Source organism: Microcaecilia unicolor, chromosome 5 (assembly GCF_901765095.1).
Source record: "Microcaecilia unicolor chromosome 5, aMicUni1.1, whole genome shotgun sequence".
Classification (NCBI taxonomy): domain Eukaryota; kingdom Metazoa; phylum Chordata; class Amphibia; order Gymnophiona; family Siphonopidae; genus Microcaecilia; species Microcaecilia unicolor.
Genome location: NC_044035.1, coordinates 119,714,129 through 119,733,678, shown reverse-complemented (window position 1 = coordinate 119,733,678; position 19,550 = coordinate 119,714,129). Strand labels below are relative to the sequence as shown.

Here is a 19,550-nt window from a genome sequence, read left to right as displayed (position 1 = left end):
TTTGATGCAGGTTCAATATACTACTACTACTATTTATCATTTCTATAGTGCTACAAGGCATACACAGCGCTGTACACCATACACAAAAAGACAGTCCCTGTGCAAAGAGCTTACAATCTAGATAAGACAGGTAAACAGACAGAACAATTAAGGGTAAAGGAATAAAGAGGTGAGGATAAAGGACAGGGCAAGTGAGTAGTGGTTAGGAGTCAAAAGCAGTAGTAAAGAGGTGGGCTTTAAGTTTGGACTTGAAAATGGCCAAAGATGGGGCTAGACGCACAGTCTCAGGAAGTCTGTTCCAGGTGTGAGGTGCAGCAAGCTTCCGTGGTTCTGGGGGTAGAGTGTGTTACTTAGACTGCTCGGGAGATGTGGGGGATCTCTGGTCCAGAGGTTGGGAGGAGATTAAGTGGTTCCTGACCAGTTACCACTTTGGGGAAATCTGGAATTCAAGTTGGATAATAGGTCCTTTGTTCACTGGGAGGCCAAGGCTACTCTCTTTTGGAGCATGTGTTTGCATGGAATGGCACTTTGAAAGCTCTAGAGGGTCATTTAGGTTTAGGGAATAGGGAGTGGGGTGATAGGGAGTTTGTGTATTGTGAGTTAAAACATTATGATCATAGTCTAAATGGGGAGACCCTGGCAGTTCAGATGGGGGAGAGATTGAGAGGTTTTTTCCAATTCTATAGTGGAAGACAAATTGTCTATCTCAGGTATTCATAAAGCACTCAGTTTGAGGGGGATAAGGAAAGATTTGGGGGTGGTACATGGTAGATAGGAACAGCATTTAGGTCATACCTTGCCAGATTGCGATATGTTATCTGCTTTGAGAGGAATTCCCCCAAGTGGTTGTTATGGCTACGCTGCAGCAGACACATTTTAGAATACTACATAGAGTCTATCTTTCCCAGCTACAATTATTTCATGCGGGGATTATAGCCTCATCACAATGTATTAAGTGCCACTCTATGGAGAACTCTTTCTTTCATTCTCTCTGGAGTTATCCAAAACTTCAAGCTTACTGGCAAGCATTGGTGAAGTTTTTTCATCAGTCTTTGCAAATATTAGTATCCATTACACCAAAAGACATGAGTATTCACATCTTCTCCGTCATGAGTTGGAAGAATCAAGTACATGCATTGGCTATGTGGGAGGCTGCTAGGGATGCCAAAGTTTCCCCTAAGCACACTCAGGGTTTCTTGCAAAATTGGGATTCCTATCTTATGATGATACTTTGGATTGTAGTCTTCTGTTGAACACATTGGGACCTTGGGGGAGAGGAGTGATAGTTGTTAAAAGTTGTGCTGGGTTTACTATTTCTGGGTATTGGTGGGAAGGGGACAGTAGGTGTTTTCTTCCAGAGATGAAAAGAACCAAGCTCTCTGGGAATTGTAGTAGTAGACTGGTTGGGTTGGGGGGGGGGGGGGGTTGTTTTGCTCTTCTGAGGGAGGGTGGAAGGAGGGGACTGTTACATAAATAAAACTTGGTGATCTTTTGTTTTGGGGTTTTAAAAAAAATTGTTGTCTTGTTTGTGGACGCCACCATAAGTGGATTATGTTCATCTTGTTTCATTATGATTGTGCTGCATATTATAAGGTTTATATGACTTGTTTATCACCAAGAAAAGTGTTTTCAGTGTAAAAAAAAAAAGACAGTTAATGCAATGCAGTTTGCTATACCTCTGGGGGGGATAGATAGCTGCATTACATTATCTGTCGTAATAGTGATTACCACTGTTGATGCTCCATAATAGGGATTTCTGGGAGACTAGCATGCTTCACTCCAACAGTTAATGCAGCATGGTACAGTTGTTATTGATCTCTAGATCTTTTACATAGATTCTTAATGCATGTTTAAGGTTGCGATAAAACAACCATTCAGTATTTAGGCCCCAAAAGGCATAAAAGAAATCCAGTTGATTTAACAGAATAGGCCATGGGACAGTTTAAAAGGAAAAGTAAAATTTGAAATGAGTTTTTAAGTTCCATTTCATTCTCTTTCTCAATTTATTCTGTTAATAGCAACTCAAATTTGAATTTATTTTTGTATTAGTTCTCACCTTGAGGCAGTTAGCAATCCATCAACCCCTCAGGGCAGTGGGGCAGCAACTCCTGACACTCATTCCATAATTGACACTTTGAGTGAACAAGATGAAGGGACCATGACTCCAGCATCAAAACAGACTACCCCAACAACCAGTCCTCGGAACTCAATGAGGTAAATAGTTAACATAGTTTGTTAGGATTAAAAACAAAACATTTAGTTAATTGTAATTTTGTCCCATTTTGTTATGTTTGTGATACTTACCACATTCACACTTCATATTTGATCAAAGGCCAAAATTGAATTGTTAATGTTTTTAATCTCATTCTGTTTTTGCATTAACCCATTAGTACCCAATGTTCCCATATGGGAACAAATCAGTTTGTTCCGATATGACTTATTATGGGAACATTGGGCACTAATAGGTTAATGTAATGTAATTTTGCTTAATTAATGCAGCAGTGCAGCATGTTAAGCTACCTTGGATCCGTAAAACTTCCTGTCTGCATGATCTTGCGCTCTGTAGCGCTCTGGGAATACAACTAGATAAACATCTATCACTGGACAATCAAATATCAGCAGTAACAACAAAATGCTTCAGAACACTAAGGAAACTGAGAAGGATTAGAGACTACTTTCCCAGACAATCATTCAGGATAATGATACAATTGACAATATTATCACATGTAGACTACTGCAATGCAGCATACATAGGATATGAGGAAAGCACACTAAAATTGTTACAAACCATCCAAAAAACAGCAGCGAGACTCATATTCAAAATGTCGAAATATGAAAGAGCTACTCTGCTTGAAAAACTACACTGGCTACCAATAAAGGCAGGACTACTCTTCAAAGCCAGTACCCTCATTTTCAAAATACTATTTGGAATGGCACCTGAATACATGCAAGACATGATTGAATTATCTCCAAGAAATGCAAGCTCTGAAACCAGAAGCTACCTACTTCTCCACCTACCCAACTGCAGAAACACAATGTACAAAACCATATACACAGCAAGATTTAGATACCTGGGTTCCAAATGGTGGAACTCAATACCAAAAGCCATAAAAAGTATCACTAACTATCTACAGTTCAGAAAAGAACTGAAAACCTACCTGTTCAAAAAATTCTACAGCTAACCACATAAGCCATCAATGACCTCCCTACGCAATAAATGTAAAACACTAATGTAACTTCACCTAAATGTAAACTGTAAGCCACTTTGAACCAAAACCTGTTTTCTGATAACAGTGGGGTACAAGAATGCATAAATAAAAATAAACTATCTGCAGCTGAATGTGTGAACATGAACTGTAGATTTAGGCTAAGTAAAGTTCATTTCAAAACTTACAATAATTGGTGGTTAGCACATTGAATGTGTGCTGTAATACAAAGCAAGTGGTATATTAAATAGTAAATGATAATTGAATGATAAACTTGAAATTTGAAACTCTACACTGTAATTATGCTGAAAATTTGTTAACTCCCTTAAAAGTCATCTAAATCCTCTGACCCCAACTGCTTAAAGAGCTTTAACAGAGAAAATACTCTTGCCAGGCATAAACAGTCAATTAAGAGCCCATGAATATCCAATACAGTGTTGAGTTTCAAATTTCAAGTTTATCATTCAATTATCATTTACTATTTAATATACCACTTGCTTTGTAAACAAATCAAAGTGGTTTACAATAAAACAAACAAAATTAAAAGTAAGAAGGGAACTTATATTATGTTACACAGATCTTTTATTCCGCAGATACCATGCTCTGGATCACTGTGGATAACAAGACTGGAGACAACATACCAGAAAGTTACAAGCTTATTTCCGTATTGCATTAGGCTAAACTATCCTATAGAATAATAAATCATTCTTTCAAAGCTATTATAGATGAATTCTTAGATAATAGATATTTTGAAAAAAGAAAGTTTTCAAAGATTTACAAAACCCCCCATAATTATTTAATATACAAATCTCCAATGGTAGAGAGTTCCATATTAATGCAGCTTGATTAAAAAAAAAAAGGGAAGAATCAAAATTGCCTTTTCAGTTTAATCTGATTCACTGATGGATACGGTAAAAGCATCTGGTTTTGAGATCTCCTTTCTACAGAATTATTTAAAAAACTAGATTGCACAGATATGATGGTGCTGCCCCATACATAATCTTAACAATAAAAGTGCACAGCTTAAATTGTGCTCTTGCCATGACAGGTAACTAATGCAATTATCTAAGTAAAAGGTTAGCAGATTCAAATCTACCCACCGAATATATTAATCTTGCCACAGTATTTTGAATCAACTGTACTTGCTTACTCAATGACTTAGAACAACCAATAAATATGATGTTACAGTAATCAAGTTTCGCCAATACAAGAGACTGAGCCAGCTCAGTTCGAATATTGGTTCAAAGTAACAGCATATTGACATTAATTTACATAGTATATAGAAAGATTTTCTTATCAGAGACTTTATATGGATATTAAACATTAATAGACCATCCAATTCTACTCCCAGAATTTTTGAGCAATAAGAATTTGGGTTTTTTGCAGTTTAGCTTCAGTGGATTGGAAGTAATTCAATTCTCAGTCAGTCCTACACATTTAGCTATGTCATTCAAAGTGGTATTCCAATCACTGGATACGGATAATAAAATAGTAATATCATCCACTTAGATGAAAAAGTTTATATTAAGTTTTTCCAAAACCCATCCCAGTGGTTGGAGTAGCACATTTAATAACAAAGGCGAAAGTGGGGAGCCCTGAGGGACACCCTAGCCTGGACTCCAGCTGTTCAAGAGATTACCATTTTTCTGAACTGTATAACTCCATGAGGTTAAAAAAACATAGAAGCAACTCAAAACAGTGTCACTTATGCCAAAGTCATTCAATCTTACCAACAAAATATGGTCAACAAGATCGAACGCAAATGACAAAACAAATTGGAAGACTATCATGTTGTTACCACTGCTCAGAAGTGTCCTCTCGTTACCACAGTAGCAGCTATAATTGTCTCAGTACTGTTGTTCTTCCTAAAACCAGACACTGCGATGGATGTATTAAATTATGTTCTTCCAAGTAGGTGTTTAGTAGCTCAGAAACATAACCCTCCAGTAGTTTCACAAATAACGAAATGGAAGCAACTGGACTTTAATTGCAGATAGGAAAGAGAAGACATCCATTTATCATACTTACAAAACAGTTACACATTCTAGACTAAAATCCATCTCAAGCAGACACGCACACGCTGACACAAGCACCCCACTCACAGCATCTAACTTATGGAAACAAATACCCGACCACAGGTGAACTTGTCATCATGTATTGAATGCTAATTGAAAGAGATATGTCTTCAAAGAGGCACGAAATGAGAGGTAGGAAGGTTCTAACAAGATAATGTGGAAGAGGTTTCTATAACGCAGGTGAAAGAAAAAAGAAGGCACTGGTCCTCATGGATTCCCATCTTGCTTTAGAGGGATGGGGGAGGACTAGCCTGTTAGCATTCAAAGAGCAATGCGGAACATTCTGGATTGTTACAGAGGCAAGATAACCTAGAGTATTATTATGAAGGACTTTTTAGGTCATTGAGGATTTTCAGTTTAACTCTGAACTCAATTGGTAACCAGTGAAGGTATTTGAGAAGGAGTGTAACATGATCAGAATGCCACGCCCAATAAATGATACATGCTGTTGTGTTTTGTAAAGTTTGAAGACACTTGAGGTTGGATTTTGTTATCCCCGTATAAATAACATTGCAGTAATCATATCTCAAGCGGATATAAGCATAAAATAAGGAGCAGAGGGAGTCAAAATCCATCATATTATGAATCGACTGCAAAAAACAGTTTTTATCACATGAGAGATTGGGGGAGAGAAAGTGATGTATTGATAATAATCCCAAGATACTTGAAAGAGCATACAGGAGTGATGCGTTGATCGAATAGAATGGGCACATCCAAAAGTGGAGACAATGAGCCCATGATCCAACATGCCACTGTATTTTCAAGATTCAGGACAAGTCGATGGTCCTTCAGCCATTGTCCTACCAAGTGCAAACAATTTTGGAGGGGTTTGTAGGTCACTGGAATTCAGATCAGTATAAATTACCAAGAGAAAATTGTCAGAGTAAGAGCTGATCCCAAAAGACTGGATAAGGAAAGCCAAAGGACTGACAAAGAAGTAGAAAAGTAGCGGTGAAAGCACAGGCTCCTGAGGTACACTATAAGATAGAGAAAAAAGAGCTGAACAAGATGAAGATTGAGAAACATGAAAAGAATATTGGCCGAGGAATGAAGAGAACCAATCAAAAACCACCCTAGAAGTACCTAGAGAAGCCAATCGATGAAACAGAAGACTGTGGTTGTTCAGATCAAAGGCAGCTGAAGATCCCATGAAACTAATAAAGCAATTGTACCAAGTTCCAAATTACTATGGAGTTCACTCAAAAGAGCAGCAATTAATGTTTTGGTGCTGAATCCTGTTCGAAAGCTAGACTGACGTGGATGTACTGCATTGACGGATTCGATACATGATTGAAGTTGGTTCAGAACAACTGATTCTATAATTTTGGCAAGAAATGGCTCATAGCTCTTGGCATGCATAGGGTCTAAATCTGTTTTTTTTTTCAAAATTTTAATGAGTGCTGTTTTGAGCGGTGATGGCATTTGTTCTGTAGATAAGCTGTTGGTATAAAGACAGGGGAGCACCCCAAGTGTGGAAAATTTCAACCAACGCATGGGAATTGGGTCTAAGGAACAAAATGTACTATGCAGAACTGATTTGAAAAAGGATTTAGCAGAGAGGATGTGGAAGGAAACCTATGAGGCAGACAAAACCTGAGAAGCTAGCCGGGATTGAGGAATAGCCCTGAGAGGTGGGAAGGTAGCTTGCAGAGTCTTTATTTTTGAAGAGAAGTGGGAAGCAGAAGTTAAATGAACAGTCAACGATAGTTGCTGAGCTGAAAATGAACGGTCAACGATAGTTGCTGAGCTGAAAATGAACAGTCAACGATAGTTGCTGAGCTGAGGAGGGGGTGGTAAGCTTGTTAAAGATTGAAAAAAGCTGCTTAGTGGAACTGGTAGCTTGCCAGATTTGGGCAGAAAAGCACAAAGCTGGACATATAATACTTCTGAGTGAATCTAGTAGTTCTTAGTATATCATCTGTTCTATGTTTGCACCAGAGGCGCTTGGCCCTTCTCACTTGACATTGACAAAGCTTTAAGCCACTGTGAAACCATGGCTGAAGATTACAAAGTAGTAAATTTAAAACGAATCGGAGAAAAATTTTCTTCACTCATCGTGTAATTAAACTCTGGAATTCGTTGCCAGAGCGTGTAGGAAAAGCAGTTAGTGGGGTTTAAAAAAAGGTTTGGATGGCTTCCTAAAGGAAGAGTCTGTAGACCATTATTAAAATGGACTTGTGGAAAATCCACTGCTTATTTCTAGGATAAGCAGCATAAAATGTATTGTACTTTTTTGGGATCTTGCCAAAATTTAGAGGTTACATTTTTTTTGTACTAAAATTAACTAACCCCCAAAAGAATATTCTGTGGTCCAAGATCACTTGAGTCTTTTATTCAAAAACTGATCATTCAGCTAACAAGATAGGAATCTAATTTGTATTACTGTTTTATAATATAAAATGCATTTGTCAGGAATGTAAACACACATTTCTCACCTCCCAAGGGTACCTGTTGATGCAAATATAAGGATCACTGAGCCTAGGATTGTTACCATCAGAAAATCCCAAGTGGAACTTGGGATCCAGATATGTGGCGGAAATCTGCAAGGCATATATGTGGCAGATGTAGATGATGATAGCCCCACAAAAGGAACTGATGGACTTGTGGTTGGAGATATGATACTTGAGGTAAGACATTTCATAGACAAAATTGAGATGACTCAGTCCACCGAATTCCAGAACCTTCTTTCATCTTGGCGTTCTTATTCAGGGCAGTTCAGTTTCAGTATCATATCTGTGGAGAATGAAAATAGTTGGGTCAAGAGAGTACCTTCAAACATTAGAGATGCTCTTCTGATTGTAAATTTGCAGCCATGACTCCCAACCTAGACTTTATAGTCCTAAGAGGTGTCCCCCTGGACTGCAGAGGCTCTGGACCCACCATGAATGCATTCTTTTCAATGCCCATTTGTGTAGACTACAGAGTACATAAGTGGGCACAGCCCACTGTTTCCTATCTATCATACCATCATATGTGAAACTGCACAGTGAAAGCAAATACTAAATAATCACCTGTGCAGTGGAGTCTGGAAGAACATGGTGCTTCATCTCTTTATCCATGGGTTTCTTCTTCCATTTCTGTTATATTTCTCATGTACTATTATGCTGGGAAATAAATTGTAATAATTAATCAGATGGTTATAGAAGCCCCCCCCCCCCCCCCCCCCACACACAGTTCATTTTAATGTAAGAAACTTTCTTCATATCATTCAAAATATGGCAACTCTGGATCTGTTATGAAACAGAACTCCTCTTTATTTAGCCATTGTAGGTAAATACAAATTACTATATGAAATTGTATTTATGATATTTGCTAATATGTCATCTCAGATAAAAGAGAATCATGCTATTTTGTAAAAATAGTGACACATAGGTACAAATTAGATTTATAGAGGTTGAGCATTGCTCCTTTTCTTGAACCTCCGCTGTGCTATCTTGAAGCATGGGTGAGTAGAACCTTTGGAAGTAGTTCTACCTTAGGAATTAGAAAGAATATCCTGAACCCTGAGACTCAGTTATACCTAGGTTATATAGACATCTTTTATATTTTATAGTTTCACAGCTTCTTACACTGCTACAAAATTTGATTGAGGATTTTTTCATCCTTTACCTTTTTAGTACTGTTCCTTTCTGGTTGGACTTTAATCCAGTGACCATAGCAGAATGGTGGTTGTATGTCCTTGTTTCCAAGAGCCAACCAGATGGGAAATTCTCCTACTCTTGTTTAGTCATCTAGCATTAACCTTTGCACTCTCTTGCTGTATTTAATCTGCCACAAAATATCACTTTTCCTGCTCTTTTATTGTATTCTTCCAAATTCTTTTTTTCTTCTTTTTCCTTTAGTTGTCTCTGTTTTTTTTCTTGTGAAATATGCATACTTCTGTTTTTTTAAGCCATGTGTCTTTTAAAACTTCTCTTAAGCATGTACATAAAACATTAGTTTTCAACCCAAATCTCAGGACGAGCACAGCGAGTCGGATGTCTGGAGTTCTACAACAAATATACAAATCTGTCTTGCATATTCTTTGTGGGTATCCTATAAACCTGACCAGCTGGGTATGTCTCAAGGTCAAGGCAGAGGACCACCAACATGAACTGTTAGCACCTTTTCCAGACATCAGAATACTCACTTAGTGTTTTTGATGATGAGCTGCATTGCAGCCTCCATTGATTCACTCCTAATCCCACAAGACAGAGCTTGTGAAACAGGAACAGATTTGTAAGAAGCTTGCATGCTGGGAATGAAATAAGAATCAAAAAAGGAAATGTTTTTAATAATATTTTTGCTTAGCCTGCTGTGCGAAGTGCTTAACCTAAAGAGCAGAACTGCAGCACATTAGCTTTCCATTTTCATTCTGTTTTAGTACGGGTCTGTTGACATGCGGAATAAAACAGCAGAGGAGGCTTACCTTGAAATGCTTAAACCTGGTGAAAATATTAGAATAAAGGCTCAGTACAAAATAGAGGAATTCAACAAGATTAAAGATTTTCCAGGAGATGGATTCTATATCAGGTACAGAAAATTATTCACTGTACAGTATCCAACCTCGTTGAAATGACATATCTGTGAAAATGAGTAGCAGTAGTAGTTGTATAGCACTTACGACTGTTTCCATGATCAGTACAGCTAGTTGTAACTTCACTAAGGGGCCGATGCACAAAGATTGCTGTTAAATATGGCAGCTGCAGGCAAACTCACCGATTCACAAACAGTAACCAATGCACAAAGGGGATGGCATGCAAATAAGATGCACGGAAATTTAACAGTGGCCTTTGTGCATTGGCTCCTTGAAGCGCCTAGCACATACACAGCACAGGATTGTTTCCAGGACACGGGGAGGAGAGCTCCTGCACTTACAAAATGAGCTCACTTTCATCTTCGGGACAAATCTTCGGCACTCCTGTGGCCGCCTGTGGCGGTGGGGGGACCTGCATAGTTTGTAAAGACAGAGACAGGGGCTTGAGTGGATTTCGAAGCTGAAGCCTGAACCAGGAGGAATAAAGGTGACCAGAGTACCAGAAGGAGGGGAGGGCTCTCTGCACCAGGCTGGGGGTTTTGGGGAGGCAGAGGCTGAAGGGAGCTGGACAGGGGGTCAGCCCTGGAGTTGCCAGCATGGATGAGGAAGGCTCCTCTCCAACAGCTCCCGACCAGCCATAAAATCTAGCACATTAAAAGTAGGTGCTCCTTTCTGTGCATTGTACAGAATGCTCATTTTATTTCTAATGAGCTTGTTGTTATACATTAGCATAGGGTTATCGGTAGTTGCTATGACAAACAGTAAAAGGGATCAAAACCCCTTTGTGAACTAGACGCTAGATAATGTTTTCTTTGGACCGGTTGTAGCCAGTCTAAAGCAAATGTTGCAAGCAAAGTAAGCTTTATGCATTAGCCCCTAAGATGAGAACTTTTTAGTTTTGCTTTTCTCCATCTGGCTGGACAATGCTAGCCTTTGAAGCCTTCCCCTCATGCTTGAATTTTGTGATTGAAATATCTACATATCTAATTTTAAAAGGTCAGTACTACATATCAGCTGACAGTGGTACTTGTCTGAATTAATCCATAGAGAAGTACTCGGGATACAGTGGCATTAGTAGAACCTAAACTCTGCTTGAAACACTGGTCCAGGTAGAATGGAAATTAACAAACTATAACCATAAACCATTGTGCGTACAATGTTGTTACTTCACGAAAAGCTTCTCTGTGGTTTTTTTTTTTTCAGAGCACTTTATGATCGACAGGCAGAGGTGGAGCAGGATTTAAGCTTTAAGAAGGATGACATTTTGTATGTCGATGACACTTTACCACAAGGGAATTTTGGGGGCTGGATGGCCTGGCAGCTAGATGAGAATGCCCAAAAGCTTGAAAGGGGACAGATACCCAGCAAATACATGTTAGTAAAAACCTTTCTGCATTTATTTTACTTCAGACCTGCTGGCTGTCTAAATCAATTATTTGCAGATATGAATCCTAGATGATGAAGATGTAATAGTAGTTTTCTGTTATTAACTGTCTTTGTGCAGTGGACTTTGATCCTGGGGAACTGAGTTCGATTCCCACTGCAGCTCTTTGTGACTCTGGGCAAGTCACTTACCCCTCCATTGCCCCTGGTACAAAAGAAGTACTTGAATATATGTAAACCACTTTGTAGTTGGAAAAACCTCAGAAAGGCGGTATATCAAGTCCCATTTCCCTTTCCCCCTTTGTGGTCTTCTGAACACCTAGAAAAAATACTTGGAGACATCCGCATTTCTGAATGAATGTGATCCAGAGAGAGTAATCTTAAAGATAAATGTATTATTTTTGCCAGAGTTAGGGTCAGCATTGTGGCTTCTGGCCAAGGACTGTAGTTGTAATGACTGACTTCAGTTGCATTGGGGATAAGGAGAGGGAAAAGTACCCTATCCCTCGGGATTAAAAGTAAAAGGAGAGAGACAAACCTTTGTGCAAAGTGTTTGATTTTCTGGTCACTACAAAGGGCAATGGGGACGTGTTGTGTATGATCTGGTAATGCAGAGAATGCTTTAATTGCATTAAGCCCCTGTGTGACATGTATTTGTACTTTTGGTACACAATTGGTGTTATATTGTGTTTTACTTTTTGTGTGTTGTATTTCTCTAGCTAATAAAAATATAAAAAAAAAAAAAAACCCTATGTAGTTAGGAATGAAGGGTTTTATAGTACTGTAGCCCAGTGAGCTAGAGGCTCAAAAGGAAACTGCTGCACTGATGGAACATGCCTGTGTGCCCTGGCTTACTGTTTCCAGATAAGCCAACCTACCTAATAATAGTTTCCTTTCGGAGACTGTGGTGTCAGTGCCGGCTAAAAATATACTTTTCGTCTTCAATTACTACCTTTGAGGTTGTTTAAAAAGAATGTATTGCTTTTATATAGACTAATCTCTTGATTAAGCTTGTGGGGGGGGGGTAAGAAACATAAAAACACAATTAAAATTTTTATTTTGGCCCTGGGACAAGGGTGGCATGGGCATCCCTGATATAAGAAAATAAAATTTTATTTGCTTACGTCACCATCTTGGGGACTGGTTTTTGGAGCAACAGGATTTTTCACCCCTACTTTATGAAAAGAAACATTTTGCAACATGGCATTTAAATTTTTTTTTACAACAAGCACCCTTTTGTGTTATTCCAGCTCATTTGCATGGTAGCATTTTGGTGCACCCCCTGCATAACACTTGTGAGCTGTTGAAGTGTTTGGAGGGGAGGGGGGGTTGGAATCTACATGACTCCAGCCTACTGCCTATAAGGGGAAATGCTTAATTTCAGCCAGGCATGGATTCTAAGGTATTTGTATGTTGGCAAGAAGTGGTGAGTCATTATTAGAACAAACGTGTTACAAGAGGGCAGAATAATGCTTAGCTTGGTGCAGCAGCAACAGTGGGTTCAGCACCATCCAGGGGATGATTTTACATACTGTCAGCTACAACCTTCTATAAGATCTTTAAACCCTGGAAGTTTGCTCCTAAACCTTAGTGCCCACATGCGGGAGTTTTTTTTTTACCCAGATCCAGGGGGATGTAGTTTCAGTCTCTGAATTAAATGCTGCCCTAATCACGCTGGTTAAAGCCTTTGGAGAGCTGTGATTTAGGTATCATGTAGAGGCACTTGATTTTTACCAGTTGATCTGATGAATCTTAGAGCTCTCTGTGAGCGTGGAATTGCGAGAGTGCCAATTATGTGTCCTGCTCCACAGCACACTTATTTTACATGGAAACAGGCGCATATATCTGGCCGAGTGGAGGATCCCATTTGCTTAAAATGTAATCGAAAGATCAATTCTTTTTTTTTTCCTTTCATGCCTTTTGGTCTTGTCCCCGAGTGAATCATTTTGGTGCTTGGTTATTCGTTATTAAGAGGGAATTATAGGACAGTGGTTTCCACTATCTCCAGTGGGTTGGCTTTTGGATAAGTTTGAATCCTTGCGAGTGCAAGGGAGAAGCATTTGGCTCTTGACTAGGAAAGAAGGGTTAATTTGTAAGAAAACTGTTCTCAGTGTTTGGTTTAGCAAAGATATGCCCTTTTTTTGGAGTTGTCAAAATTGTTTCCATGCCCTGATGCTGTTGGAATGGAATGCACAATCCTCCTTGAGGAGGGAATAATCTTTCTTGTCCACTTGGGAGGTATGTCTTTTTTTCTACATCATCGAGGGCATGTAGTTTGGCCTGGGAGAGGTACAGGTTTTCTACATACAGTGATGACTGCCTAAAGGACCCCCCTTCTTTTTTTTTTTCTCTCGCTCTCTGAGGTTGCACAATAAGAATCCAACTTCCCTTTTGAGCAAAGTACCTTTTACTCCTTTTTAATTAATAGAGGATATCATCATATTGTTTTCTGTTTGTTTGGATTATCTCCACCATACCTTAGATGGTGTTGGGGGGGGGGGGGGGTATGAGTAGAGCTTGGGTGGTGAAGGTTGATTTGTTGGGGGGGGGGGGGGGTGGAGAAAGAGATAAATGTAAAGTTACACAGTTTTTTTCCAACCTATGAAGTTTGGTTATGAACAAACATGTTCAGTTTTTTATTACGATTTTATTGTTGTTGGCCTTTTTATATTGGTTTTCTTTTGTGCTTGTTGGTACCGTGTTGGTTTAAGAAAAAATAGTTAAATCATAATTTTTGGGAGGGGCAATAATTTGATTTCTTGTAGTTAAGCCTTCACCGACTCCCACCACTTAACAATCCCCCAAAGCAAATCTTAATCAAGCAAGTTGGCTTCTCTGGAAATAGTGAGCCTTTTCATGCTTGCAAGTATGTTCTGTCTGTGCACTTTGCTTCTTTTGAGTCTCTGACGTACTGGGCTAAAGTACTATAAAAACAGGTAAACTTGCTTCTATCTTTAATTAAAGTCCACCTATGAACCCACCTTTGATTTTTAAATCTTATCCCTTGTTCTCTTATTTTTAGTGGATTGTTCAGAATTCCAGAGAACAATGTTGAGCTAGTTTGAAATGCTGATCAGTTTGGATGTGTGTACAGCGTGTCAGAATATAGATTATTCTTGAAACATTTTGTAAAGGACTTAGACTCCCACCCACTTGCTCTTTTTCTTATGTTGTCTCGTAAGATGTTCCATTCCTTGCAACTTTATTCAATTAAAACTGCTCAGTCAATTAATCCCACCTATATTCCACTTTATTTAGTTTTTTTCCAACATAATCTCCCTGTTTTGTGACTAAATCTATTTTCCTTTTCATCCTACTAGACTAGGGGTTGTGTCCCTTCCTGGCTAGATGGAGATGTAAGGGCTGATGCTGGTTGGAATTCCTCAGTATTTCCCTACTTCCAGCAGATGGTATAGGTTGGACTGATGTAGTAGGTACGGGTGACTCTTTGAAGTACAGTCCACAGTTTGCGTACCTCAAGATCAAGTCCAGGAAACCTTAGCTCCTGTAGTTTGGGCCACGGTCCATATCCCAGATGAGCCAGAAGGGTTTTTGTTTCCTCCAGAGCCCCAAGCCTTGGTCAACAGGCCTCATCTTGGAGAGGCAGATGAATGGGAGTTCCAACGGGTTCCCAGTCAGTGGGAAGGGCTCGGGGGGAGGGGCTTCAACTTCTGAGCTGGCTAACCCTATGCCAGTTCTGGAGGGTGCCAAACTCCTGCGTTAGGCAGGAATGGTGGCCATTTTGACACTGACCAGCCAGAATGTGGAAAGTGAGAGTGGCAGCTCCAGTGGCATGAAGCAGTTCGCTGTCACGGGGGGAGGGAGAACCCCCACATCAGGGTTTCTCTAAGGGGTTCAAATTGGTCTCTCATTTCAGAATGTGTCCACAAAAATTTAGAGGGGGCTCACTCTGGTGACCCCGGAAGTGGTTTTGTGGTTGAGAACTTATATGTAACCCCCTACATGGAGGAGGCTTCCTGCTTCCAGTACTTTGAGGTTCATCCTCTGCTACCCATCTCACTGAGGGCCCAGCTGGTATGATGGAATGATCCAGCTCATCTTCAGTGGGTAGGGGGGAGGCTCTTTTGGGACCACTTTGCTCAGGGAACCTGTTCTAGGTGGGAGTTGATTCAGACCATCAGTCTGCTGGGGACAAGAGCCCATCTGGCTAGCTCTGAATCAGGTCCTCCCTTTCATCAAGAGAAAGATGTTCCAGGTGATGTCAGACAGTGCTAAGTGGTGGCATGTATTAACAAATCAGGACACATTCCAAAGTGGGGCAATAGCCTTGAGTCCAGCTGGTTGTGCCAGCTGAGCAAAGAGACATTTAGGGGCTATTTTAGCTGTTCATATTGCAGGGAAAGAGAATGTACAAATAGATTTTCTCAGTCAAAATGCTCTGGATCCAGGATAGTAGGAGTTGAGTTCCCAGGCCTTTCAGTTGACTGGCCTTGACATCCTTGGTACACAGATATTATCCAACTGCTAGATGGTTCTCTGCTTCCTCTTCCATAGAGTAGTGGGCTTTTTGTCCAGGGGCCGATGAGATGGAGGATCCAGATCTCGTTTGGCATATGTCTTGGCACTTGAAAGGAGGGTTGAGAAATAAGGGTTACCAAGCGTTGGTTATTGCCACTTTCCTGAAGGCCAGTAGGCAGTCTGCCTCTTTAGTTTATGTCTGCATTTGGAAAACCTTTGAACATTGATTTGGAGGTGTAAGGTCTGTCCCCTTGAGGTTCTCAGTTAGTTTTATTTTGGTCTTCTTGCAGAGGAGCTTGGAACAGAGGCTGGCTCTGAATTCCCATAGAGTCCAGATGGCAGTCTTTTCTTGTTTCAGGGGCATGAGTTGGGGGGAGTCTTGGTGGTTTCAGCTGATGTGGTCTGGTTTTTGGTGAGGAGTGAAGCACATCTAATCTCTATTCAGGGCAGTTCTATCACAGTGAAACCTTAATCTAGAGGGCCACTGTTTGAGTCCTTGAAGTGGGCCTCCTTGTAGGATCTTATCTGAAAGTGAGCTTCCTGGTCACAATCTGTTCAGCCAGGAGGGTCTCCAAATTTTGGGCTTTGTCTTGTTAGGGACCCATACCTCTCCTTTTCAGAAGATGCCATCTCCTTTAGGACTATCTTGTCCTTTTTCCAAAAGTGGTTTCCCAGTTCTAAACCAGGTAGATAACTTTCTTGCCTTTTCAGAGAGTTGAGTCTCAGACTCTTAGAAGACAACTCGTAAATGGGATGTCCACAGAGTGTTATTGCAGTTTTTAGAAGTGACTAACTCTTTCTACAAGTTGGACAGACTGTTTTATTTTAGGGTCTTTGAAAGGATGCTGGATCAAGTAGATGATTGAAATGGCTTACATAGACAGAAGATGGTGCTGAATGGCCTGAGGGCACACTTCATTTGGGTGCAGGTGATGTCTTTGGCAGAAGCTTGAGAGGATGTGGTTGGCTTTGCATTCCTGTGTAAAGCACTACAAGATTTGATGTTCAGGCCAGAGGTGATGCTTCCTTTGGTAGAGTGGTGATACAGGGGGTCTTAATCTTCCCCTCCACCCAGTAAGATACTATTATTGTATGTTTCATTGGTGTGGACTGATCTAGTAGGATGAAAAGGAAGAAGAATTTTTCTCATATCTGGTAATTTCCTTTCCTTGCTCTAGAAGACTTCATTGTCATGTTTCTGGGGCACTTTCTGCTTTCTTACTGATTGAAGAAATGTACAGGCTCCTTTATTTAGCTCACTGTGTTCTGAAGGGCTGTTCTGTTTTCAGGTTTTCAGTGGTTTCCAAGGATTCATGGTTGTAGTTACTTTGCTTTGGCAATAGCATACTAAAAACTACAGCTTGCACCAGCCTTTATACCAGTGATCCAGTATTGTCATGGGAACAGCTCTGAATCTCTGTCTCCATCTGCTGGTTGGGAAGGGACACAAGGAAACAGGCCTAGCAGGATTGAAGGAAAAGAAATTAACAGTGAATAAATTTCTACATTTGTCTTTGCATGTATTTACAAAATTGTAAACTCCAATGAGCAAGGCTGTGGGTCTCTTTACATTGCTGCATATGCCTCTTAGTGCTATTCAAAGAACAATAATAAAATGTTATCTTTTTTTTTTTTTTATTGATTGATTGATTGTGAAATTCCTGCTTAAGATAAGTGCCTCTGTAACTCCCTGGTGGTAGATTGGTGGTATAAAATAATGCACATTTAGAGCTAGAAATATTGTTGTCTTTTCTGTCTGAACATTTCTATAGGATGGACCAAGAGTTCTACCGGAGACACAGTATATCTGAGATAAAAGATGAAAATAGTTCCAATAAGACATTGTCTGCAGCAGCTCGAAGATCCTTCTTTCGAAGGAAACACAAGCACAAGCGTGGCGGCTCTAAAGATGGCAAAGATTTGTTGTCTCTTGACACCATCAGTACAGACTCCATTCCTTTTATGGATGGTAAGCTTATACCAACTTAATTTCAGTTCTTTATGCTGATATTAAAGCATAATGCAGGAAATCCCTTTTTTTCATGGAGATTTGGGGTGAATCAGCCACACAAATGGATGATTTCATCCAACAGGATTGAGATGGACCAGCTCTCTCAGAACTCAAAAACTTAGAAAGCCTTTTCAGGCATGCATGTGAGTTTGTGCAGCCACTCCCACTTTCTGCCCCATCAGTTTTTTTTTAAGCATGCTACCACTGGATGCATTCTGTTTTCTCTCTCTCTCTCTCTCTCTTTCTCTCTCTTTTTTTTTTTTTAATCTTTAGCAAAAAAAAAAAAAAATCAACCCCATTCCCTTTCTTCAAACACTGCAGATATCATCTTTCTGCTGGCAGGATTCAAGAGAGATTCCCACAGCCACAAGATAGTAGCATCAAATACACATGAATATTTCTGCTGTATCAGTCCCTAAATGTGTCCCTAAATGTGTGTCTTGTGGGATGATGTTCCCCCATGAGAGAAACTATAGCGCCCTCAAAGCTAAGCTCCACTGTTAAACCTCAGGCTCTCTAACCCTGCTTCAAAGTGGGTAAGCCACTGCGGAGCCATAAATTCAGAGGTAGGGAATCCTGGGACCACCATTTGTTTAGTGCATCTTCTTCCAAGCCAGAATGAAAGCAGCATTCTAGAGGATATTCCTTTAAGACTAGGCCTGAAATGCCTGAGTTCTTGGAGCATGCTGCCTCATTCTTTTAATGTTACCCTTCATGTTTGTGCACTTAAAAGCTCAGGCTGGGGTATCCCCTTTAGAAGACCTTTCCCAGAAGACTTTTTCAGCATGTACAAACCCTCTAAAAGGATAGAGCAGACCAGACAACACTATGAGCTAAAGCTCAGACTAGAACATATCTTTGGAAGGGAAGCCAATAGTGCAGACATGCTCAGAGTAGTGCTTACGGAACACAAGACCCCAAAGCAAAACACCATGCAGATGTCTGCACAGGAATAGATTGCTCTTCAGAGCAGAGACCAGCATAGATTTTTGTTGCTAAGGTTGATAATCCTTCTTCCATTCCATTTCCTCGGTCACTCTTATCTCCAGGGCCGCCGAGAGACAAAGCTGAGCCCGGGGCAAACAATCATAGGAGCCCTGCTGCCACCCTCCCCCCCTCTGCACCATCAGTCAAAAGTAAAGTCATTGACTGGCAGGCAAAGAAAATGCCGGCCACGAGTCCTTCATCCTGCCTCCTGTGAAGTAATTCCTATTTCCGCATAGACGGGACTCGGCAGGAAGAAGGACGCAGTCTCTTTTGATTGCTGCTGCCTGCCAGCCAATGACTCCGAGGCAAGTAGAGGACTGGGGGAGGGAGAGGGTTGGAAGGAAGGAAAAGACACTGGATCTGACTGAACGAGGCAGTCAAGCTGGCTGCAGTATCATCATAAAAAGCAGCTTTTATAGGCTGACACTGGGCCCTCCTTGGAGGCTGGACCCGGGGAATCTAGCCTCCCCTCCCCTCCACCACCCATCCCTACTTGGCAGCCCTGCTTACCTCAAATCTTTGAAAGTTCAGTTATCCAAAAATGCTTTTAAGACTTCTTTGAAACATACTGCCTCACCTTATTTTAAAAAAAAAAAAATCTCTGAGTTATCTCCTTCCTTACTAGACAGAATTGCTACTCTGTTATAATTGCACCAGAAAAGGGAAGACAATAGATTCTATAATACTCAACCCTCAAGTGAAGTATTTGGTAGACACAAGCTTGAAGTTTCTCCTAATGAAGATGACTAGTCTAACTATTACAGAGAGATCTTGAAAAAATTTCCAAGGTGGACTGAGAAAGAAGTCCACTGGTATTTGAAGACCCCTTTGCTTCTTCGAAGCACCTTCCCAGCAGAGGGCCAGACTTACCCCAGTTTTTTCCAAAAGATATG

The 19,550-nt window shown here is 40.4% G+C and overlaps 1 protein-coding gene across 1 annotated transcript in view; it reads left to right on the top strand.

Annotated features, from left to right (window-relative positions):
* DLG5 (discs large MAGUK scaffold protein 5) overlaps positions 1-19,550 on the top strand; it is a 298,386-nt gene that overhangs the window by 243,625 nt on the left and 35,211 nt on the right. The window contains 5 exon segments of the mRNA XM_030203236.1: positions 2,050-2,214; positions 7,725-7,908; positions 9,645-9,793; positions 11,001-11,171; positions 17,432-17,628. Of these exon segments, the coding sequence (XP_030059096.1) occupies positions 2,050-2,214; positions 7,725-7,908; positions 9,645-9,793; positions 11,001-11,171; positions 17,432-17,628 (866 nt within the window).